The sequence below is a fragment of the Thamnophis sirtalis genome, unplaced genomic scaffold (genome assembly GCF_051295495.1).
Source record: "Thamnophis sirtalis isolate CommonGarterSnake01/CBP01778 unplaced genomic scaffold, rThaSir2_p1.2 scaffold_1, whole genome shotgun sequence".
NCBI lineage: Eukaryota > Metazoa > Chordata > Lepidosauria > Squamata > Natricidae > Thamnophis > Thamnophis sirtalis.
The window spans coordinates 174,455,070-174,479,650 of NW_028261381.1; the positions used below are offsets into that span (position 1 = coordinate 174,455,070).

Below are 24,581 nucleotides of genomic sequence, written 5' to 3' on the forward strand. Positions count from 1 at the left end.
TCTTTCTTTCTTTCTTTCTTTCTTTCTTTCTTTCTTTCTTTCTTTCTCTCTCTTTCCTTCCTTTTGTCTCTCTGTCCCTTTTTCCTTTTTTTCTTTCATCTCTCACTTTTTATTTCTTTTTTCTTTTTTTCTTTCTTTCTTTCTTCCTTCCTTCCTTCCTTTCTGTTTCTCTCTGTGTGTGAGTGTGTGTGTGTGTGTGTGTATGTGGTGGGTTTCAAAAACATTTTGAACCTACTCTGTGGATGTGGCCTCCTTTGTGGGAGTGGCTTGCCGGCTATGTGACCTGGTGGGAGTGGCTTGCCGGTGATGTGTTTGTTTTCTTTCTTTCTTTCTTTCTTTCTTTCTTTCTTTCTTTCTTTCTTTCTTTCTTTCTTTCTTTCTCTCTCTCTCTCTCTCTCTCTCTTTCCTTCCTTTTGTCTCTCTGTCCCTTTTTCCTTTTTTTCTTTCATCTCTCACTTTTTATTTCTTTTTTCTTTTTTTATTTCTTTCTTCCTTCCTTCCTTTCTCTTTCTCTTTCTGTGTGTGAGTGTGTGTGTGTGTGTTTGTGGTGGGTTTCAAAAATTTTTTGAACCTACTCTGTGGATGTGGCCTCTTTTGTGGGAGTGGCTTGCCAGCCATGTGACCTGATGGGAGTGGCTTGCCGGTGATGTGTTTTCTTTCTTTCTTTCTTTCTTTCTTTCTTTCTTTCTTTCTTTCTTTCTTTCTTTCTTTCTTTCTTTCTTTCTCTCTCTCTCTCTCTCTCTCTCTTTCCTTCCTTTTGTCTCTCTGTCCCTTTTTCCTTTTTTCTTTCATCTCTCACTTTTTCTTTCTTTTTTTCTTTTTTTCTTTCTTTCTTCCTTCCTTCCTTCCTTTCTCTTTCTCTCTCTGTGTGAGTCTCTCTCTCTCTCTCACTCTCTCTCTCTCTCTCTCTGTGTGAGTGGTGGGTTTCAAAAAATTTTGGAACCTCTTCTGTAGGTGTCTGCTTTCCGGGTCCCCTGGTGGAACCTCTTCTAAGTGGTTCTGTAGATTTGACGAAGCGGTTCTACCGAACAGGTGCGAACTGGCAGGAACCCACCTCTGGTTTACAGCATGGACAAACCTAGTCAAATATTTCTGTCGAGTGTTTTATGCCAGCCAATCCGCTTTGCCCCTTTGGGGGAAGATGCCATTCCATCTACTCATTTGTTTCCTGCCCACTGTCTAGTATCCTTTCCTTTTCTAAATTATATTGTTGTGAACCATGCGTAATACATTTAGATTATTTCAACACAGTGGTATTTGTACAGTGTTGAGTGATGCTGATTAACCTTTTAATGTTTAGATAACCGAGAGTCATTGCAGATTGTTTTTTTTTTTAAGGAGAGAAACATTTTACTAGCACTAATTAGGATATAAAATGTCAGGGTTAATGAACATAAGATTATTTAGCTTTTTCATCCAGAGCTAAATATAACATTTAGGGGGGAAAATGCTGCAAATTCTTTGTTAAACAGTAAAGATTTTTGTCTTAAATTTAGTATTAAAGTCTCTAATGTATTGTTGTGGGACACGGCGGCTCAGTGGCTAAGGCTTGTCAATCAGAAAGGTCGGCAGTTCGGCGGTTTGAATCCCTAGTGCCTCGTGACAGAGTGAGCTCCCGTTACTGGTCCCAGCTTCCGCCAACCTAGCAGTTCGAAAGCACATTAAAAAATGCAAGTAGAAAAATAGGGACCACCTTTGGTGGGAAGGGAACAGCGTTCCATGCGCCTTTGGTGTTTAGTCATGCCAGCCACATGACCACAGAGACGTCTTCGGACAGCGCTGGCTCTTCGGCTTTGAAATGGAGATGAGCATCGCCCTCTAGAGTCGGGAACGACTAGCACATATGTGCGAGGGGAACCTTTACCTTTACTTTAAATATAACATTTAGAAAAAAATACCACAGATTGTCTCAATCTTTGTTGTACAGTAAAGATTTCTTAGATTTAGTATTAATGTCTCCAGCGTATTGTTACTTAATATTATTAAAACATTATTAAATTACTAAATAGAATATTTAGTAATACTTATCTTACATTAAAGTCTTCTGGGATTTTAGAATCCAAACAGACAGGCTCTGCTAGGTAACACTCCAACTGTTGATAAGAAAGATGGGAAAAAATCCAGATAGCGGATGTAGCAATAACTGAAGACAGCAGAAGAGAAGAGAAAGAACTGGAGAAGAACACAAAATAAAAGACCTGAAAATAGAAATAGAATGACTGTAGAAAAAAAGAAATCAAAAATAAGACCAATAATGATAGGCGCCTTGGGTACGATCCCCCCAAAAATTAAATTTTTTTTAGAACCTCTTCTGTAGGTGTGGCCTGCTTTGTGGGAGTGGCTTGCTGGCCATGTGACTGGATGGGAGTGGCTTGCTAGCCTTGTGATCGGGTGGGAGTGGATTGGCAGTCATGTGACTGGGTGGGCATGGCCAACTTGTAAAATGTGGTGAAACTCACTTAACAACGCTCTTGCTTAGCAACCAAAATGTTAGCTAAATAAAGAGCCGAGGTGGCGCAGTGGTTAAATGCAGCACTGCAGGCTACTTCAGCTGACTGCAGTTCTGCAGTTCGGCTGTTCAAATCTCACCGGCTCAAGGTTGACTCAGCCTTCCATCCTTCCGAGGTGGGTGAAATGAGGACCCAGACTGTGGGGGCGATATGCTGACTCTGTAAACCGCTTAGAGAGGGCTGAAAGCCCTATGAAGCGGTATATAAGTCTAACTGCTATTGCTATTAGCTCATGAACTCTGGCATTGAAGTGTGCGAGTCTTAAAGCTGTCAAGTTACAAGACCCTTGCACCTCTAACCCTTTAGAGAAAAAACCCAGGGGTGTTCAAACTTGACAGCTTTAAGACTTGTGGACTTCAACTCCCAGAATTCCTCCTCTCACTGTTCGTCTTGATGATGTGCGGACGGGTGGGGTGGGGGAGCTGGAACCGGTTCTAAACGGCACAGTAGATTTGTGGAACCTCTTCTATAGAAGAGGTTAGAACTGGCAGGAACCCACTCCTGGTGCGATCTCAAAACATCTGGAGCATCAAATAAACATCATCGGCATTGACAAATTCCCATCAGTCAATTGCAGAAGGCAGCTTGACTCAGAACAGCTGACATCCTGCGATGATATCGTTAACTTCCTCCAACATCTGTCTATTCCCTGGTCCCTGAGGAGGACTCCAGAGGTGGACAAAGATGCCAAATGTAAACATCGAGCTGACTGTGCCACCAATCCTATTAATGTCACAAAGAGGGAGTCCAACGATTCTCCAAGGCACCTGAAGGTAGAACAAGAAGCAATGGGTGGAAACTAATCAAGGAGCGAAGCAACTTAGAACTGAGGAGGAATTTCCTGACCGTGAGAACAATTAATCAGTGGAACAGAAGTTGCCTCCAGAAGTTGTGAATGCCCCAACACTGGAAGTCTTTAAGAAGATGCTGGAGAGCCATTTGTCTGGAACGGTATGGGGTTTCCTGCCTAGGCAGGGGGTTGGACTAGAAGACCTCCAAGGTCCCTTCCAATTCTGCTATTGTATTGTAATTTACTTTCTTATGCCATGTCGATGGATGGATGCATATATTCATTCATGTATGGACAAAGGGAGGGAGGGAGGAAAGGGTAGATTGATTGATGGACAGAAGGAAGGATGGAGGGAGAGAACGAGGGAGGGAGAGAAGAATGGAAAGACAAATGGAGGAAGGGAGGGAGGGAAGGATGATGGCTCAATTGGTTGATGGATCAATAAGATTGGTATTATAAGTGGATGGATGGATGGATGGATGGATGGATGGATGGATGGATGGAAGGAAGGAAGGAAGGAAGGAAGGAAGGAAGGAAGGAAGGAAGGAAGGAAGGATGGGAGAATGGATGGATGGATGGAAGGAAGGAAGGATGGATGGAAGGTAGGTAGGATGGATGGGAGGATGGATGGATGCATGGATGGAAGGAAGGATGGATGGATGGAAGGTAGGTAGGATGGATGGGAGGATGGATGGGAGGATGGATGGGAGGATGGATGGATGGAAGGAAGGAAAGAAGGAAGGATAGATGGATGGATGGGTGGATGGATGGATGGATGGATGGATGGAAGGTAGGTAGGATGGATGGATGGATGGAAGGAAGGAAGGATGGGAGGAAGGATAGATGGATGGATGGATGGATGGAAGGTAGGATGGATGGATCAAAGGAAGGCTGGATGGATGGATGATGGATGGATGAAGGGATGGATGCATAGTTGCATGAAAGGAAGGAGGAAGAAAGATGATGGATCAATGGATCGGTGGATAGATATGACAGTTAAGGACTGTAAGTGGATAGATGGATGGATGGATGGATGGATGGATGGATGGATGGATGGAAGGAAGGAAGGAAGGAAGGAAGGATGGAAGGTAGGTAGGATGGATGGGAGGATGGATGGATGCATGAAAGGGAGAAAGGATAGATGGATGGATGGATGGAAGGATGGAAGGTAGGTAGGAGGAATGGGAGGATGGATGGATTGAAGGAAGGAAGGAAGGATGGGAGGAAGGATAGATTGATTGATGGATGGATGGAAGGATGGATGGAAGGATGGATGGATGATGGATGGATGAAGGGATGAATGCATAGTTGCATGAAAGGAGGGAGGAAAATGATGGATCAATGGATCGGGGATAGATAAGACAGTTAAGGACAAGGACTGTACATGGATGGATGGATGGATGGATGGATGGATGGATGGATGGATGGATTGGTGATAAACTACGGATTGTGTTCTCTTGCAGTTCAACCAGAGTTCCTCATGGCGACTGAGGGGGAGAACCAGAATGCTACCAAGACTGAGGTCAGTTTCCGAACTCTTCTTTCAGAAAATGATAGTTTCCAGGAATACGGTTGCATTTGCGGAGTCCACTGGTGGCTCGGTGCACGTTTATCGACTCCAGCTACCCCTCCTCCAACTTGGTGACTCCGGCTAGGTTGGAAGCATTCCTTGTCCTCATCATCCTTATTTTCTAGCAGAGGAGGATGGGATCAGGAATCCCCAGCTATTCACAAGAGACTATGTTTGACAGAACTCGCAAAGAAACTCAATACAGATAGTCCTCGATTTACAACCACAATAGGAACCCAGAATTTCTGTTGCTAAGTAAGGGATTGCGGTCAGGGTTTCACAGATCACATCCAGAAAGCACACACAGGTAACAGATTCAGCAGGATTCGTTCACTTCTCTTTATCTATATATAACCAATTTCATTGTATTTATTTTGTACAATGACAATAAACACTATACTATATATAATATAACACACAAAGTAAATATACAATACCAAAAGTAGGTTTTCCAACGTGGTAGCAGATGCAAGCAAACACAGGCAGAGACAGTTTCAGTTCAGAGCACAGCACAGACTCAGAGCTTTAGTACAGAACTAAGCCACGCCCAGGCTCCTCGCTGTCTCCAGCAAATACTGTTTCAGTTTCCAAACAGCCCCCATTGGCTGACCTTTTGCCATGTCTATTCCAGTCTATGAATATTCATACTCTGACAATTGCCAACTAAGTCATGCCCAGTTTTATCCATAATTTATTTAGGTTATCCCTCTAGAGGTAGTCCTGGACTTATGACAGTTCATTTAGTGACCATTCAAAGTTACAACAGCACTAAAAACAGGGACATAATAGCTTTTCACACTTACGACGGTTGCAGTATCCCCATGGTCACATGATCAAAATTCAGATGCTGGGCAACTGACTCATATTTATGACAGTTGCAGGGTCTGGGGACCCGTGATCTTCTTTTGCGACCTTCTGATTAAAAAAAACGTGGGGGAACCCGCTTCACTTAACAACAGTGTCACTAACTGAACAACTGCAGGGATTCATTCAACAACGGTGGCAAGAAAGTTGGTAAAATGAGGCGAAACTCACAACTGTCTCGCTTAACCACAGACATTTTTGGGCTGGCTCGTGGCCATAAGTCGAGGACTCTATGTTAAGGTTAGTTAGATATCTCATCAATAAATGTCTCAAATGTTGCCCCGTTCCACTTATGGTCAGCAGAAGAAAAAATAAGCTGTTTATTTTAAATCGTCATCTTCTTTTAACGACCCCATAATCCCGGGATGGCGAACCTATGACACATGTGCCACAGGTGGCATGCGGAGCCATTCCTGAGGGCACGCGAGGCGTTGCCCTGTCAGCTGCATTTTTGGACTTGATTTTCAGCTGTTTTTCGCCTTCTGGAGAGTAAAAAACGGCCCCACAGGTGGCATGCGGAGCCATTCCTGAGGGCACGCAAGGCGTTGTCCTGTCAGCTGCATTTTTGGCCTTGATTTTCAGCTGTTTTTCGCCTTCCGGAGAGTGAAAAACGGCCCCACAGGTGGCATGCGGAGCCATTCCTGAGGGCATGCGAGACGTTGTCCTGTCAGCTGCATTTTTGGCCTTGATTTTCAGCTGTTTTTCGCCTTCCGGAGAGTGAAAAACAGCCCCACAGGTGGCATGTGAAGCCATTCCTGAGGGCACGCGAGAAGTTGTCCTGTCAGCTGCATTTTTGGCCTTGATTTTCAGCTGTTTTTCGCCTTCCGGACAGTGAAAAACGGCCCCACAGGTGGCATGCGGAGCAATTCCTGAGGGCATGCGAGACGTTGTCCTGTCAGCTGCATTTGTGGCCTTGATTTTCAGCTGTTTTTCGCCTTCCGGAGAGTGAAAAACAGCCCCACAGGTGGCATGCGAAGCCATTCCTGAGGGCACGCGAGAAGTTGTCCTGTCAGCTGCATTTTTGGCCTTGATTTTCAGCTGTTTTTCGCCTTCCGGACATGAAAAACGGCCCCACAGGTGGCATGCGGAGCCATTCCTGAGGGCACGCAAGGCGTTGTCCTGTCAGCTGCATTTTTGGCCTTGATTTTCAGCTGTTTTTCGCCTTCCGGAGAGTGAAAAACGGCCCCACAGGTGGCATGCGGAGCCATTCCTGAGGGCATGCGAGACGTTGTCCTGTCAGCTGCATTTTTGGCCTTGATTTTCAGCTGTTTTTCGCCTTCCGGAGAGTGAAAAACAGCCCCACAGGTGGCATGTGAAGCCATTCCTGAGGGCACGCGAGAAGTTGTCCTGTCAGCTGCATTTTTGGCCTTGATTTTCAGCTGTTTTTCGCCTTCCGGACAGTGAAAAACGGCCCCACAGGTGGCATGCTGAGCCATTTCTGAGGGCACGCGAAGCGTTGTCCTGTCAGCTGCATTTTTGGCCTTGATTTTCAGCTGTTTTTCGCCTTCCGGAGAGTGAAAAATGGCCCAACATGCGAACCGGAAGGGAACAGAGAAAAACGGCCCAACGGGCAACCAGGAAGTCCTTTTCTGAACTTCCGGTTTGCATGTTGGGCCGTTTTTCACCCTCCCCAGGCTCCTAGAAAGCCTCTGGAGTCTGGGGAGGGCCCACTGGAAGTTGGAAAACGGGCTGTTTCTGGCCCTGGAGGGCCTTCTGGGGGCAGGGTGGCGTTTTTGCCTTCCCCAGGCTCCAAGAAAGCCCTGCGCGCATGCACGGAGCAGCATGCATGCATGCACAGGAGACATGGTGCCGGGGGGGGGGGGGCATTAAATTATGGGGGTGGACACCTGAGGCGAAAAAGGTTCACCATCACTGCCATAATCCCTTGCTGGATGGAGTCGGGGCAACTGAGTGGAGCTGAGCGTTTACTGGCCGGATGCTCATCCTGTCGCCAATGCGGAGTTATATGGTTATGGTTTATTAAACTTGTATGCCGCCCTATTCCCAGAAGGGACTCAGGGAGGCTAACAAACTCATAGGAAAGGGGGGAAATACAACGAAAGCAAACAAGACAAACAATTACAAAAAACATATTAAAACTCCGCAACAGGGCGCACCAATTCGAGTGGGGCTGGGAACTCATCAGCCCCAGGCCTGCCGGAACAGCCAGGTCTTAACGGCTTTGCGAAAATATATATTCAGCAGATATATTCTCGTCGTGTCCAGAGAGAGAAACATTCCTGCCTCGACCTGGGATCGAACTCCCAGCCTCCTGTTGGAGAGGCAAGAGCTCCACCTCTAGGCCGCCGCACCACTCAAGCGATTTATTTGAAATGCACTTTTAAAATGTCCAAAATCACGAGCTGAATTTCACAATGGAAGGTTAATGCTTCACCTAAAGTTAAGCAAATAATAACGTTTAGATGGCTTTTCCATTGCAAAACTGCTCGGTTTTTGACTCTAAATGAACATATATATATATATTTTGTCCTTGGTCTTTCACGAAAGCCTGTCAAGGACCCTGCAGAACCACAATTTGTGAAGCCCCCGTTTTAACCGCAACTGATTAAGTTCATGCCAGTTGCATCGCCACTTGGTGCAGCTAATCCTCGACTTACAGCAGCGGTTGGCAGCAGAATTGCCCCGGCTAAGCCAGTCGATCGTTAAGCGAGTCACACCTGAGGCTCTGTCCCTTCTGCCTTGGTTGTTAAGGATATCACTGCAGTTGTTAAGTGAGCACGCGGTCGTTAAGCAAATCCAGCTTCCCCGTCGACTTTGCTCGTCGGATGGGACGGCCGCAAATACTGATCACGTGACCCAGGGAGGGTGTGACCGTCGTAAACCCATGCCAGTGGCAAGCGGCTAAATTTTAATCACATGACCAGGAAGATACGGAGATCGTTGTAAATGTGAGGACCGGCCATAAGTCATTTGTAACTTTGAACAGTCGCTAAACTGAGTTGTTGTAAGTCGAGGACTACCTATATAGCAAGAGGAGTGGGGGGGGGGAATCCCCAGATGGTTACCTTCTTCCATCCACCCCAGCCACAAAGGGCAACGCTCAGGGGCGATGGGAGTTGTAGTCCATGCAATCTAGATTCTATCCTGGAAGCCATCGAGGAACTCTTTGGCCAAGGAATCCAGCTGAGATCAACTTTCTTGCTTTCTTCCAGAACATCGTGACCAGGGTCACCAACCTACCCTTGGTCAGCTCTGCGTACCAAGTCTGTTCCTCGGTGTACCAGTATGCCAAGTCGACCTACCCCTGCGTCAACACCGCCTTCAACATTGTGGAAATGGTGGCTGCCGTGGCCATGGGGAGTGCCCGTGGTGGGGCCCAACCCCTCCTGCCCCATCTTGAACCCCAGAGTGAGTCCAACGATCGCTCCTCCATGCAGTCCAGTTGGGTGTTTTCGGCACCAGTTTCAAGCGTCCCTCGGCTGCCGTCAAGTTTCTAGTCCTCCTGGCCTCATCCACCAGGCTTCTTTCTCCTTCTTTTGAAGAGAATGCATTGGGCGTTCTCATCTTTCCCTCTTTCTCCAGCTTGGCAGTTTAATCCGAGTGGGTGGATGTTATGACCTCCTGCAACACCCCCTCCCACCCCCCCACTCCTTCAAAGGGGGCTGAATTTGTGACCGAACAAGTGAGCAGAACATTTTGCTCTCCGGAGCAAAGCGTGAAGGCCCTCGCTCTGTGCGATTCTGTAAAATATCCTGCGAAAACCTTTTATAACTGAAAGCCTTGTTTGCAAACGGCTAAAAAAACCAGCCTTTTAAAGAAATCTGAACTCATTTAGAACTCATGTCTCATGTTTTTTTCTCCCTTTAATTACTGTTTTTTTAAAAAAAATGTTGTTGCTAGTTGCGAAGTTGTGTCCGACCCATTGCGACCGACCCCCCCCCCCCCATGGGCAACATTCCTCCAGACTTTCCTGTCTTCTACCATTTCCCGGCGTCCAGGGGTGAAATTCAGCAGATTCTGACAGGTTCTGGAGAACCAGTAGCAGAAATTTTGAATAGTTCGGAGAACCAGCAACTATCACCTCTGGCTGGCCCCGCCCCCATCTATTCTCTGCCTCCCGAGTCCCAGCTGATGTGGAGGGAATGGGAATTTTGCAGTATCCTTCCCCTGCCACGCCCACCAAGCCACGCCCACAGAACCAGTAGTAAAAAAAATTGAATTTCACCACTGCCGGAGTCCCTTTAAGTTCATACTGACTGCTTCAGGGATTCCATCCAGCCCCCTCATTCTCTGTCGTTCCCTTCTTCTTTTGCCCTCCATCGTTCCCAGCATGAGGCTCTTCTCCAGGGAGTCCTTCCTTCTCATCAGGTGGCCAACGTGTTTGAGTTTCCTCTTCAGGGTTTAGGTTCTTCTAAAGAGCAGTCAGGGTTGATCTCCTCTAGGACTGACCGATTGGATGGCCTTGCAGTCGAAGGGACTCAATGCAGGAGTCTTCTCCAGCACCAGAGTTCAAAGGCCTCCCTTCTTTGGCGTTCAGCGTTCCTTATGGTCCAACCTTCACAGCCATCCATTGCAACTGGGGAAACCACAGCCTTGATTATACACACTTTTGTTGGCAGGGGAATGTCTCTGCTTTTAAAAAAATAAAATAAACCCAATCCCACTTTTCTTTGATAAAAATAGGATGTTTTCAGCCAAATAGGAATCCTTTTAGCTCTTTGCACAGGAATCAAAAATGAAAGACCTAAATAAATTTTAAATAAATCGCAATATATTAGAGAAGGTGGTTTTCTTTTTAATCTGGAAGAATGCCAGCATTTCAGCGTTGAAACATAATGGGAGGCTGGTTTGACCTAAAACCAAAAATGTAAAAACTGTTTTTCCCCCCTCTTTCCTAGTTGCAACTGTGAATGAATATGCTTGCAAAGGACTGGACAGACTAGAGAAAAAACTGCCAATTCTTCAACAACCAACTTACCAGGTAAGGTAAATTAGCAAAGTTCCCCAAAACACACCTTGATGGCTGGGGAATTCTGGGAGTTGAAGTCCACGCCTCTTAAAAAGTTTCTTCAAATTGAGAAACATTGCTCTAGAAGAGCAGGGGTCTCCAACCTTGGCAACTTTAAGACTTGTGGACTTCAACTCCCAGGATTCCTCAGTCAGCAAAGCTTGGAGGTTTGCTGGAGGGTGGAGCCCCCTGCTGTAGAGCAGAGGTGGGAAACAATGGCCTCTTTTAAGACTGGGGGACTTCAACTCCCAGAATTCCGGAGGCAGCCATGCTGGTGCTGGAATTCTGGGAGTTGAAGTCCACAAGTCTTAAAGTTGCTAAGTTTGAGAACCTCTGTTCTAGACGATTGAAGCTACAGGTAATCCTCAACCTACGACCAAAATTGAGCCCAAAATTTAGGTTGCTAAGTGAGACATTTGCTAAGTAAGCTTTGCCCTCTTTTACGACTTTTCTCGCCACAGCTGTTAAGTCAGTGTTTCTCAACCTTGGCAACTTGAAGATGTCCGGACTTCAACTCCCAGAATTCCCCAGCCAGCGAATGCTGGCTGGGGAATTCTGGGAGTTGAAGTCCGGACATCTTCAAGTTGCCAAGGTTGAGAAATACTATGTTAAGTGAATCGCTGCAGTGGTTAAATTAGTCACACGGTTGTTAAGTGAATCTGGATTCCCCGTTGGCTTGGCTCGTCAGAAGGTCGCAAAAGGGGATCACATCACACACACACACACACATACCGGGATCCTGCAACCATCACAAACTTGAGTCAGGTGTCAAGAATCCAAATGTAAATCACATGACCATGGAAATGCTGAAACAGTCATAAATGTGAAATACGGTCGTAAGTCCCTTTTTTCAGTGCCGTGGTACCTTTGAACGGTCACTAAATGAATTACCTGCAGTTCTCATTGGCTCCAGAGGATAAGAGTAGATAAACCGGAGCAAAATTCAAGAATGTGGATCTAGATTAGATATTCACAGGAACTTCTTGAGCTCTGAGTCAGTGAGTGGTCCCTTCCCCGTCACTGGTGCTTTTCGTCATATAGTGAATCTGTGCAAACTGTAGAGGGTTGGACTTGATGACCTCTGAGCTCCCATTGTTCCAGGGATTGTTTTTAAAAAGGTAGAATTAAAAGACGAGGGAGGAAAGAAACAATGCAAAAGCACATTTTCCCCCCAGTAATTAACATCCAGAAAAACAGGAAATTGAATCCGATAAAGAAGGGACTCCACCCCAGGGCTGGCCAGGTTCCTACCTATCAAGAATTTGTGATATATTATAATATCTATAAACCGATCATGATAGGGGGAAAAAAAAACTACCTGCAAACGTCACTCCTACATACGCTGATGTCGTAACCTAGCATGGTAATGAGACGTCTGCAGGAAAACCACTAAGTTTAGAGAACTTCAAGGACCGACCCTGTTTTTGGAAATGCAATTATTCCTCTACTTACAACTGTAATGCGGCCAGCTCATTACAGTCGTAAGCCATGGCAGTCGTAAAGCAGATTGGTTACGTGATTCCCCCCCTCCCCGATTTTATGACATTTTTTTAAATATATATTTTTATTCTTTTTCTTAAAAAAAAAACACACATACAAAACAAAAGGAAGAAAAAAACAACAACTTTCCTCCATTTCATCAAGCATGTCGTTTGGTTACAGGTTTTTGTGCATCAATTCTGAAGATTAAGAATGACTGGTTTTGCATTAAACATAACTGAATATTTCGCTGTCATTGAGCATTATGTGTTCAAATGACCATTAATATTCTTTCATTTGTAACAATCCTTATTTCCTTGAATTCATAATTACCTATCAAATAACAATAAGTCTTTCAAGTATTATTATATCGCCTATCTCCAAGGAGAAAAAGCAGGGAACAAAGAATTCCCATTAATTTATAATATACATTCATATTTTCAATTGACCATAATGTCACCAATCATCCAGAGTTCCAAGGCTTTTTTGAGGCAGTCATTAAATGAACAGGGCAGTTGTTAAGTGAATGTTGAGGTCATTAGGCGAACTCATGGCTTGCTATGGGTGAGGTTTTGCCCCAAAATGGGATGTAACCACGGTTCAAACAGCTATACGTGTCACTCAACCGATCTGTTTTACGACCATCCTGACGAGCAGCTGCAATATGGCCATACGTTGAGGACTACTTAAGGGAGGGATGTGACTGTCGGAACTTCAGAACTGGGTTGTAACTTCCTTTTTGCAGGCAGGTCATAACGTCAAACAGTAGCTAAGTGCTTGGTCGTAACTCAAGAACTAGCATATATTACAAGTCGCTTTCCAGGGTTATTTTCTGATTTTACTTGGAGTTTGCCACTCAACAGTTCTCTGGTTCTTGCACAAATATTGAATTCGTCTGCAGGTTGTCTTAGAGTGGTGGGGTGGCCTAGAGGTGGAGCTCTGGCTTCACAATCAGGAGGCTGTGAGTTCGATCCCAGGTAGAGGCAGGATATTTCTCTCTCTGGGCACAATGAGAATATATCTGCTGAACAAAACTCCACATTGGCAACAGGGAAAGGCAACTGGCCAGGAAATACTCAGCTCCATTCAGTTGGCCAGAATCCATCCCGCAAGGGATTATGGGGGTCATTAAATGAAGACAATTTGCAGGTTGTCTTAGATGACTGGCCACCCTTGCTGTCTCCAACACAAAGTCCCCAAACTTTGGGATTTGAAGGTCTTAGAGATAGTTCCAATCTTGGACTTTGACGAGAAACTTTCCTTGAGGTTGAATGTCGACCCAGTTTATTCTCGCTCGGCCTTTGATCTCTTTCTTCCTTCTTCTAGGTCTTCGAAGATGGTGTCACCTTGACCAAGACGGTGGTGTCGTCCACCGTCAATGCCGCTGGTGAAGCCAAGGGCCGCATGACCCAGAGAGTGACCAAAGCCGTTGACCTTACCAAGAACATTGTCCAGGACAGCATCACCTTGACCAAATCCGTGGTGAGCTCCACCGTCAACACGGCCCGGAACGCCGCCAATGAAGCCAAGGGTCTCGTGACTCACCGAGCGGCTGACGTGGTCAACCTGGGCAAGGAGACCGTCAATGATGGCGTTGACCTTACTCGGTCGGTGGTGTCCAAAACGGTCAAGGCCGCCCGTCAAGTGCAGCGCTCTGGGGCTCTCCAGGAAGGCGTGGAGATGGCCACTTTGTTCAGGCAAGCCGTGGCCAGTGGAGTGGACACCATGTTGGAGAGGACGGAAGAGATGGTGGATTATTACCTTCCCATGTCGGAGGAAGAACTTGGTGAGAGCAGAAAATCCCCCACCCCACCCATGTTTCTCAAGTTGTAAGTCAACTTGTGGCACTTAATCAGTCAGTAAGAAACTGGATTAGGGGCACCCAATCAGCTTCAATCACCCAATTGCCTTTCTTCCTTACTTTCCTTTCTTTTCCTTTCCTTTCTCCTTTCCTTTCTCCTTTCTTTCTTCCTTTTCTTTCCTTTTTCCTTCCTTCCTTCCCTTTCCTTTTTCCTTCCTTTTTTCATTTTCCCTTCCTTCCTTTCCTTTTTTTCCCTTCCTTCCTTCCCTTTTTCCTTCCTTCCTTTTTCATTTTTCCCTTTCTTTCCTTATTTTTATTTCCTTTCTTCCTTTCTTTTTCTTTCTTTCATTCTTTTTCTCATTTTTCCTTCCTTCATTTTTTTCTTCCTTCCCTCCCTTTCCTTTCCTTTTTCCTTCCTTCCTTTTTCCTTCTTCCTTGCTTCCTTTCCTTTTCCTTCCTTTTTCATTTTTCCTTCCTTCCTTTTTCTTTCTTTCCTTCCCTTTTTCCTTCCTTCCTTTTTCAATTTTCCTTCCTTTACTCCTTCCTTATTTTTATTTCCTTTCTTCCTTCCTTTTCATCTTTCCTTCGTTCTTTCTTTTTCTTATTTTTTCTTCCTTTATTTTTTCCTTCCTTCATTCCTTTTTCATTTTTCCTTCCTTTATTCCTTCCTTACCTTTCCTCTTTCCTACCTTCCTTTTTCATTTTTCCTTACTTATTTTTATTTCCTTTCTTCCTTTTCATCTTTCCTTCGTTCTTTCTTTCTCTTTTTCTCATTTCTCCTTCCTTTATTTTTTCCTTCCTTCTTTCCTTCCTTCCTTCCTTCTTTCCTTTCTTCTTATTTTCCTTGCTTCCTTCAGTCCCTCTCTTGTAGGTCACCCATCTCATCTGCAGGCCACACATTAGACAAGCAAGAGAGAGGAAACATGAGAACAAAAAAAGCTGGGGTGAATTGGGGGACACTGCTTTGGAATCCATCCGTGGGGGACTCATCCTTCCTGGGACCGGTGGGGGGCCTCTTGACACCTGCTTTGTCCTCCCTGCAGCCCAGCTGGCCCACCAGGTCCAGGGTGTCAGCCCGGCCTCCATGGACGAGCAGCGGAGAGAGCAGAACTATTTCGTCCGCCTGGGCTCCCTCTCCAGCAAACTGCGCTCCAGGGTCTACCGGCATTCCCTGAATCGGCTTCACGTGGTCCAGGAAAACACTCAGGACTTGCTCGGCCAGCTCCAGTATGTGATGGACCTGGTAAGCCGTCCCGGGGTTCAAAACAGCCGGGATGCAGTGCAATAAAAATAGCCAACCCAGTTCTGGGCTGCGTAAACAGAGGGATGGAATCAGGATAACGTGAAGTGTTAATACCACTTTATAAGGCCTTGGTAAGGCCACACTTGGAATATTTGCATTTGTCAGGGTTCCAAATAGCATCCAAAATTAAATCAGAGTCCAAGGCAAAGGATTCCCCAAAGTTCCAATTTATTAAGAGAGCCATGTTGGCACATCTGGGAAAACCCGAATCTGAAGGCTTCCCAGTTTTCCCGACCCTGTTGAAAGTTCAAGATCTTGCCCCCACACCCACAAGTCCATCCCATGGTCCAATCCCCCACTGCCACGCTGGCAGCTTCCACCCATCCCGGTCAGGTGCAGAGGTGCAGAGACAAAGGATGACCTTGGCTTACTAAAAATAATTTTGTTAAGGCTACATATCATCCAACTGCGTACAATCCCCCCTCCCATTTTCCCACCATAGAAAAAGGCATAGCAGAATAATAGAAAGTGTGGCAGGCCAAAGATCCAAAAGAAAAGATGCTGCAGGCCTGACAGCATTCAGTTTTGGTCTCCACGATGTAGACAAGATGCGGAGACTCTAGAAAGAGTGCAGAGAAGAGCAACAAAGAGGATGAGGGGACTGGAGGTTCAAACCTATGAAGAACGGTTGCAGGAACTGGGTATGTCTAGTTTAATGAAAAGAAGGACCAGGGGAGACATGATAGCAGTGTTCTGATATCTCAGGGGTTGCCACAAAGAAGAGGGAGTCAAACTATTCTCCAAGGCACCTGAAGGCAGGACAAGAAGCAATGGGTGGAAACTAATCAAGGAGAGAAGCAACTTAGAACTAAGGAGAAGCTTCCTAACAGTGAGGACAATTCACCAGTGGAACAACTTGCCTCAAGAATGTTGTGAGTGCTCCATCACTGGAGCTTTTTAAGAAGAGACTGGGCAACCACTTTTTGGGAATGGCATAGGGCAAGGGTGTCAAACTCAAGGCCCACGGAGTGCTTAAAGGCGGCCCATGGGGCTGGCCTGGAAATCTCAAAGGAGCGGCGCACGGTGCCTCTGGTGGCTAAAAATGGGCCACATGAGATCCCCCTGACCCTCATTTTCACCTTCCATGGCCTTCTGTAGCATTCTGCTGGCTGAAAACAGGCGGGAAACAGGTGGGAAAGCAGACCAGAAACAGGCCGGAAATGGGCCAAAAATGAGCAAAAAAAGGCTGAAAAACAGGAGAACTACGATATTTTTCAGAGTATAAGACTCACCTTTCCCCCCAAAAAAGAGGGTGAAAATCTGGGTGCATCTTATAGACTGAATACAGCTGTAAAGTTTCCAAAAGATGACCTAATTAATTTACGAGCCTCAAGACAAAGTTCAAAAGAAATCCAGTCATTTATTAGGATCAACATTTTGGCATGTTCTTCTACGGAGTCAAAACTAAATTTCCAGTTAATGGTCTTTGCACTTTACCCCTGTGTCTCCCCTCCCCTCAGTCTGTGTCATAAATCATATCCACCAATGAGGTGCTGCAGCAGGCTGGGAACTTTGCACCCCGCACACCAGCTGCAGAAATATGAGATCTGACTCTGGCCGAAAATATGCATGGAATTCTCCCTCCAATGTCAACTTGATAATAGTCATGGTAACGCTTTACAAGTTGACATTCGGCTCCCCTCACTTCCCGAAAGCAACTTGTGTGAAACAAAAACAATTTGAGTATAGGTATGTAATTTAGGGGTGCGTCCCTCCCCCAGATTTGCCTGGATTTTCTGCATGGAATTTTGCTACAAGGCGATCAGCCTGGCAGACCCCCCGCCCTCAAGTGGCCTGCAGAGAATTACCATATTTTTCAGAGTATAAGGCATATGGTTTCCCCCCAAAAAAGAGGGTGAAAATCTGGGTGCATCTTATACGCTGAATACAGCATTTTTGGCCTCCCAAAACCCCACCCCCTTCACAAAAATGGACCTGCAGAGGGTTTGGGAGGTCTGCAAAGTGCTCCTGGGAGCTGGGGAGATCAAAAACGAGCAAAAAACCAGGCCATTTTAGCTCGTTTTTGCCCCCTCAGCACTTTGCAGACCTCCCAAACTCTCTCCATGCCTCGTTTTTCATTAAAAACAAGGCGTGTAGAGAGAGTGAGAGCTCTCCAGAGTGAACAAAACTTTAAAAAAAAAATTACCTCTTCAAAATCTCGGTGCGTCTTATACTCTGAAAAATACGGTACAATGCTGATCTGGCCCTAGAAGAAATCCAATTTGACACCCCTCGTACAGGGTCTCCTGCCGGAGCAGGGGGTTGGACTAGAAGACCTCCAAGGTCCCTTCCAACTCTGTTATTTTATTCTGTTCTATTCCAAGGTACAGGTAGCTCTCAACTGTCAACGGTCTGCTTAGGGACCATTCAAAGTTACAATGGCACTGACAAAAAAAACTTATGACCATATTTCACCCTTACGACTGTTCCAGCATCCCCAAAATCCCCAAATCACTGGGGATTTTACAGTGTGGTTGTGTGACGATGTGTGATTTATAATGAACCGTCACGATTTACAATAACAATTGCAGGTTCAATTATGGTCGTAAGTTGAGGGCTGCCTGCATTGGGTTACCAGATGATTATTATTGCATTGTTTCCTTAAATTTGTCAATTTGAATAGATTTGTATGCCGCCCAATCCCGGAGGACTCCGGGCGGCTTACATAAAAGACAGTTTAAAAAAGAAGATATTAAAAATTTAAAATATAAGACAGAACAAATTAAAACAGGACACAACATACACTCGATCTTAGTGGGGCTGAAGGTCAATCAAGATCAGCAGCCCCAGGCCTGCTGGAACAGCCAGGTCTTAACAGACTTTTGGAAGGCCGGGAGAGTGGGGAGGGTCCGGATCTCAGTGGGTAGATAGTTCCAGAGGGCCTGGGCAGCAACAGAGAAGGCCCTCTTCCGAGGATCCACCAGACGACATTGTGCAGTCGATGGTACCCGGAGAAGGCCCACCCTGTGAGATCTTATTGGACGCTGGGAGGTATGTGGCAGGAGGTGGTCACGAAGATATCCAGGTCCTAGACCATGTAGGGCTTTAAAGGTGATAACCAGCACCTTGAAGCGCGTTCGGAGACCAATTGGGAGCCAGTGCAGCTCACGGAGGATAGGTGTAACATGGGTGTATCTAGGTACACCCAGTATCGCTCACGCGGCTGCATTCTGGACCAATTGTAGTCTCCGAACACTTTTCAAGGGCAGCCCCATGTAGAGCGCGTTACAGTAGTCGAGCCTTGAGGTGACGAGGGCGTGAGTGACCATTTGGAGTGCCTCCCGGTCCAGATAGGGCCGCAACTGGTGCACCAGGCGAACCTGGGCCAAAAGCTCCTCTGGTCACAGCTGACAGATGGTGTTCTAGCGTCAGCTGTGGATCCAGGAGGACTCCCAAGTTGCGGGCCCTCTCTGAGGGGTGTAAGATTTCACACACCCCCAGGTTTAAGAATGGAATATCTGGACCAAATTGTTTTGGTTTCTGCTTTTCTGGCAGGTGGAACATTTGAAAGAGAGTGCCGGGACTCAATTCCAGGAAGCACAAGAGAAACTGAACCAAATTTTGCTCAAATGGACCCAAACTCAGTCAGAAGAGGATCGGGAAAGAAGAGAGACAGAAAACGCCCCACAACAGGTAGTCTATGCAACAGGTCGTCCTCAACATAGCAGGGGGTTGGACTAGAAGACCTCCAAGGTCCCTTCCAACTCTGTTATTCTGTTATAACCAGTTATGTTTATTGCATGGGTTCAAGTGTTCTTCCTTGCAGGGTTTTTTTTAACCTTGGCCCCTTTAAGAGATGGACTTCAGCTCCCAGAATTCTGGGAGTTGAAGTCCACCCATCTTAAACCATACCAGCTGAGGAATTCTGGGAGTTGAAGTCCACCCATCTTAAACCATACTAGCTGGGGAAATCTGGGAGTTGAAGTCCACCCATCTTAAACCATACTAGCTGGGGAATTCTGGGAGTTGAAGTCCAGCCATCTTAAACCATACTAGCTGGGGAAATCTGGGAGTTGAAGTCCACCCATCTTAAACCATACCAGCTGGGGAATTCTGGGAGTTGAAGTCCAGCCATCTTAAACCATACTAGCTGGGGAATTCTGGGAGTTGAAGTCCAGCCATCTTAAACCATACTAGCTGGGGAATTCTGGGAGTTGAAGTCCAGCCATCTTAAACCATACCAGCTGAGGAATTCTGGGAGTTGAAGTCCATCCATCTTAAACCATACTAGCTGGGGAAATCTGGGAGTTGAAGTCCACCCATCTTAAACCATACCAGCTGGGGAATTCTGGGAGTTGAAGTCCAGCCATCTTAAACCATACTAGCTGGGGAATTCTGGGAGTTGAAGTCCAGCCATCTTAAACCATACCAGCTGAGGAATTCTGGGAGTTGAAGTCCACTCATCTTAAACCATACTAGCTGGGGAAATCTGGGAGTTGAAGTCCACCCATCTTAAACCATACTAGCTAGGGAATTCTGGGAGTTGAAGTCCACCCATCTTAAACCATACTAGCTGGGGAAATCTGGGAGTTGAAGTCCACCCATCTTAAACCATACTAGCTAGGGAATTCTGGGAGTTGAAGTCCAGCCATCTTAAACCATACTAGCTGAGGAATTCTGGGAGTTGAAGTCCACCCATCTTAAACCATACCAGCTGGGGAATTCTGGGAGTTGAAGTCCAGCCATCTTAAACCATACTAGCTAGGGAATTCTGGGAGTTGAAGTCCAGCCATCTTAAACCATACTAGCTGGGGAAATCTGGGAGTTGAAGTCCACCCATCTTAAACCATACTAGCTAGGGAATTCTGGGAGTTGAAGTCCACCCATCTTAAAGGATGCTGACTGGGGAATTCTGGGAATTGAAGTCCACCCATCTTAATGTATGCTGGTTGGGGAATTCTGGGAGTTGAAGTCCGTTCATCTTAAAACATGCTGTCTGGGGAATTCTGGGAGTTGAAGTCCGCTCATCTTCAAGAGGCCATCTGGCTTATTTACACTGGCTTATTTACAATTTGCAATCCCAAAGCACGCATCATACTCAGTCCAGTTGTGATTCACAATTTGTCCTCTGCAGGTCGAGTCGGCGACTTTGGCCATGTTAGGATCCCTCATCCAAGATCTCAGCCCTGCTTACACCTGGCTGATGTCCACCGTTGAAGTGCTGCCCAGGAGCCTCCGGGAAAGAGTGGACCAAACTCAGAGTAACTTCCACCACCTCTACCGCTCCTTCTCTTCCGTCGAGTCCTTCCAGGACCTGCCCTCTGGCTTCCTCACCCAGAGCCAGGAGATGATCTCCCAAGCCCGGGACGTTCTCCATAAGTTAGCGGAACACCTCGTCCAGATCACCCCTCTGAACTGGATCGTGGGGCCCTTCCGACCCAAGGAAGGAGGGTCGGGAACCTCCCGGGAGGAAAGCAGGACAGGGCAGCCGAAGGAGATGGGCAAAGACGTCAGGGCACCCCCGTCGGAGAAGGTTGTAGCCAAGAAGATGAAAAGAATGGAGAACACAACCGAGGTGGACCCAAAAGAATCCACGGAGGCAATGGGGGCCTTGAAGGAGCTGCTAGCGGGCTCCCAGGGGGCCCCCCAAGAGAAGAACTAGGAGAAAGGAGAAAGACCTCCGTGCCAGGAGGAGGTCTCCAGGGGTATCCACAAGGCATGGTCAAAAGTCCCAAGATGGCAACCACAACAGAACTTTGATGGCCTCGTTGGGTCCACCCTCTTCTTTGACCACACCCTGCGGACATCCCTGGGACCACCTGGACATCCTGGCAAATTTGGCCTAAATGTTTTGCAGCCCTTCCTCCTGTGGGAGGGGGGAAGGGATTCCAAAACCACAATGCCCCTTTCCCCAAGGATGCTGTGCTGGAGGCCTCCTCCCAAGAAGGCAGATGAAGGGGACACAAGTTCCAAGTGGGGAACTCCACTCTCTGTGGAAAGAGAACAAACAGGAAAGCTCAAAGCTTGCTGAGAGAGAGAGATAAGCTTGGATCCATTTCTCCTTCGCCCCAAAGGGACCCAGATCTCCCGGGGAGGGGACCGCCTATTTTCTCTCCCCCCCCCAAAGTGTGGAGATCCGTTTTGTTAATTTCCAAAGGATACTTTCTTAAATTTCTGCTTTAATTCAGAAGTGCAACCAAAAAAAAAAAGGGAGTAAGAAATCAGAGTAGTGGAGAAGAGATGAGTTAGCTGTTATTTATTTACTGTGTTTTCCCAAAAATAAGCCCTCCCCAGATAATAAGCCTAATCGGGCTTTTGAGCACATGTGCTAAAATAAGCCCTCCCCAAAATATATTGCAACATAGCAGCAGCCATGAGGTGACCCCAAAAAATAAGGCCAAGTGCTTATTTAGGGGGTCAAAAGAAAATAAGACCCTGTCTTATTTTTGGATAAAAATTGTATTTTCTATATATTATACACATAATATAAAATATATTATCTATATTATATCTATCTGTCTGTCTGTCTGTCTGCCTGCCTATCCATCCATCCATCCATCCATCCATCCATCCATCCATCCATCCATCCATCCATCCATCATCTATTTATCTATTTTCTATCATGTATCTATCTTCTACCTACTTACCTTCCATCCATCCATCCATCCATCCATCCATCCATCCATCCATCTATCTATCTATATCCATTCATCCATCCATCCATCCATCTATCTTCTATCATTTATCTATCTTCTACCTACCTACCTTCCATCCATCAATCCATCTATTCTGTTTCCCTGAAAATAAGACCTCCCCACATAATAAGCCCAATCAGGCTTTTGAGCACATGCGCTAAAATAAGCCCTCCCCAAAATATATTGCAACACAGCAGCAGCCATGAGGTGACCCCAAAAAATAAGGCCAAGTGCTTATTTCAGGGGTCAAAAGAAAATAAGACCCTGTCTTATTTTTGGATAAAAATTGTATTTTCTATATATTATACACATAATATAAAATATATTATATCTATTATATCTATCTGCCTGCCTGCCTGCCTGCCTGCCTGCCTGCCTGCCTATCCATCCATCCATCCATCCATCCATCCATCCATCCATCCATCCATCCATCCATCCATCCATCCATCCATCCATCCATCATCTATTTATCTATTTTCTATCATGTATCTATCTTCTACCTACTTACCATCTCTCTCTCTCTCTCTCTCTCTCTCTCTCTCTCTCTCTCTCTCTCTATCTCTCTATCTATCTATCTATCTATCTATCTCTCTATCTATCTATATCCATTCATCCATCCATCCATCTATCTTCTATCATTTATCTATCTTCTACCTACCTACCTACCTTCCATCCATCCATCCATCCATCCATCCATCTATTCTGTTTCCCTGAAAATAAGACCTCCCCACATAATAAGCCCAATCGGGCTTTTGAGTGCATGGGCTAAAATAAGCCCTCCCCAAAATATATTGCAGCACAGCAGCAGCCATGAGGTGACCATGTTCGCTGTCTCCTGCACCTCAAAAATAATAGGACTTCCCTGAAAATAAGGCCAAGCGCTTTTTTCAGGGGGGGAATCAAAAGAAAATAAGACTAGGTCTTATTTTCGAGAAAACACAGTAGACTTATATGCCAGAGAGGAAAACAATTGTCTTTCTTTCCTCATTTCACTTGAAGCATGTGATCATCTAATCAGGCAGTAGGCGTAGCGCGCAGTTCCAAGGAAGGAATCGACGTCTCGGAAAGGAATTAAAATTTCCTCGTATAGCCAAGCGTCTAGTCCTCATTACTGCAGAGACGAGCTTGTAAATAGGTGTAGGGATGGGCAGTTGAGGTCCAAAGCATAACGGCGAAGATGGACTTGAAGGTGATATTGGAAGGCAGGTGGAAGAAATGGTGACGTTATTTAACTCGGGGTGGGGGTGGGGGAGTTCAAAATGCGTCCAGCTGAATTTCCATGAAGCTAAGCTTTGAGCATCTTCCGGGGGGGGGGGGTGTCCTTCTTTGGTGTCCACGCTGTAGGAAAATAAATTTTAAAAACGTGCATGCCCATTTCCACCATCTTTCGCAGTAGGGGAGTTTGGGGGAGGGGGGTTGGAGAGTGAATTAAAAACTGTCATTCAATAGGGTAGAGGGGAGATGGGGGGGGCTTGGATTTAGAGCATGTCAGTTCTCAAGATAGCATGGACTGGTATGGAAGTGCATCGGAAAGCGCCAGATTCGAGGAAGGGTCTATTGATGTATGGAGGGATGAGTGGGTGGATGGAAAGGTGGAGGGATGAATGAATAGGTGGAGGAATGGGTGGATGAATGGATGCATGGAGGGAGAGTGGGATGGGTGGGGGAAGGAAGGGAAGGAGAGATGGATGGGGGAGTGGATGGAGGGATAGCTAAAAGAGGAAACAGAAAGACCACAATTGCTTCTTGTCAGCAATCAATACTCAGATAAGCAGGGATTAACACCAGACAAACAAACTCAAAACAATACCCTCAAAACAATCAAGAACACTCTCACCAACGCTGACAGGGCAAGCCAGTAGTATATAAATGAAAGCCAACTCCACTCCCTTCTGGCACTGAAGATGTTACCTAGTTGGGTGATGAAACATCCCTTATGGAAACCTCCTCCTCCCATTCTCCTCTCCACAAACCCCATTCCCTTCTAGCACCAAGGATGTTACCTAGTTGTGTAATGAATTACGTGCAAGAAAACAACCAGGCTCAGAGAAGGACCCACAGTCCTCCTCATGCTCCCCTCCTTCCTTCTACTACTGAGGATGTTACCTAGTTGGGTTGTGAGTCATCTGCAAGAGAGTCTCCAAGAACCAATGACCCCACAGTTCAATCCTGAGCCACAGATATTCTTTCCTATTTGATGGCATGGTTGTACTTGCCCTCTTGACGTCCACCGGAAGCATCCCCACAACACAGAGAGCTAAACAACCACACCAGAAGTGGTATTCAACCAGTTCTGACAGGTTCTGGAGAACCGGTAGCAGAAACTTTGAGTAGTTCGGAGAACCGGCAAATAGGCTGGCCACGCCCCTGCTGCCTCCCAGCCTCCCAGCCGATCTTCTTGTCAGGCCTGCAGCCATCTTTTCTTTTGGATCTTTGGCCTGCCACAATTTCTATTATTTTACTATGCATCTTCTATGGTGGGAAAATGGGAAGGGGGATTGGACAGAGGTAGAGGATATGTAGCCATAACAAAATTCTTTCTAGAATGCCAAGGTCATCTGTTGTCTCTGCACCTCTGCACCTGACCAGAACTGGATGGGTGGAAGCTGCCAGCATGGCAGTGGGAGACTGGACCATGGGATGGACTTGTGGGTGTGGGG

At 46.1% G+C, this 24,581-nt stretch overlaps 1 protein-coding gene across 1 annotated transcript; it reads left to right on the plus strand.

Moving 5' to 3' along the window:
- The first annotated feature begins 4,780 nt into the window (after positions 1-4,780).
- Positions 4,781-20,888, plus strand: LOC106539542 (perilipin-3-like). Its single transcript, XM_087703338.1, has 7 exons — positions 4,781-4,822; positions 8,908-9,103; positions 10,594-10,676; positions 13,509-13,968; positions 15,027-15,226; positions 18,782-18,919; positions 20,361-20,888. The coding sequence occupies exons 1-7, from the start codon at positions 4,781-4,783 to the stop codon at positions 20,886-20,888; spliced, it is 1,647 nt and encodes a 548-aa protein (XP_087559464.1).
- The last annotated feature ends 3,693 nt before the right edge of the window (positions 20,889-24,581 follow it).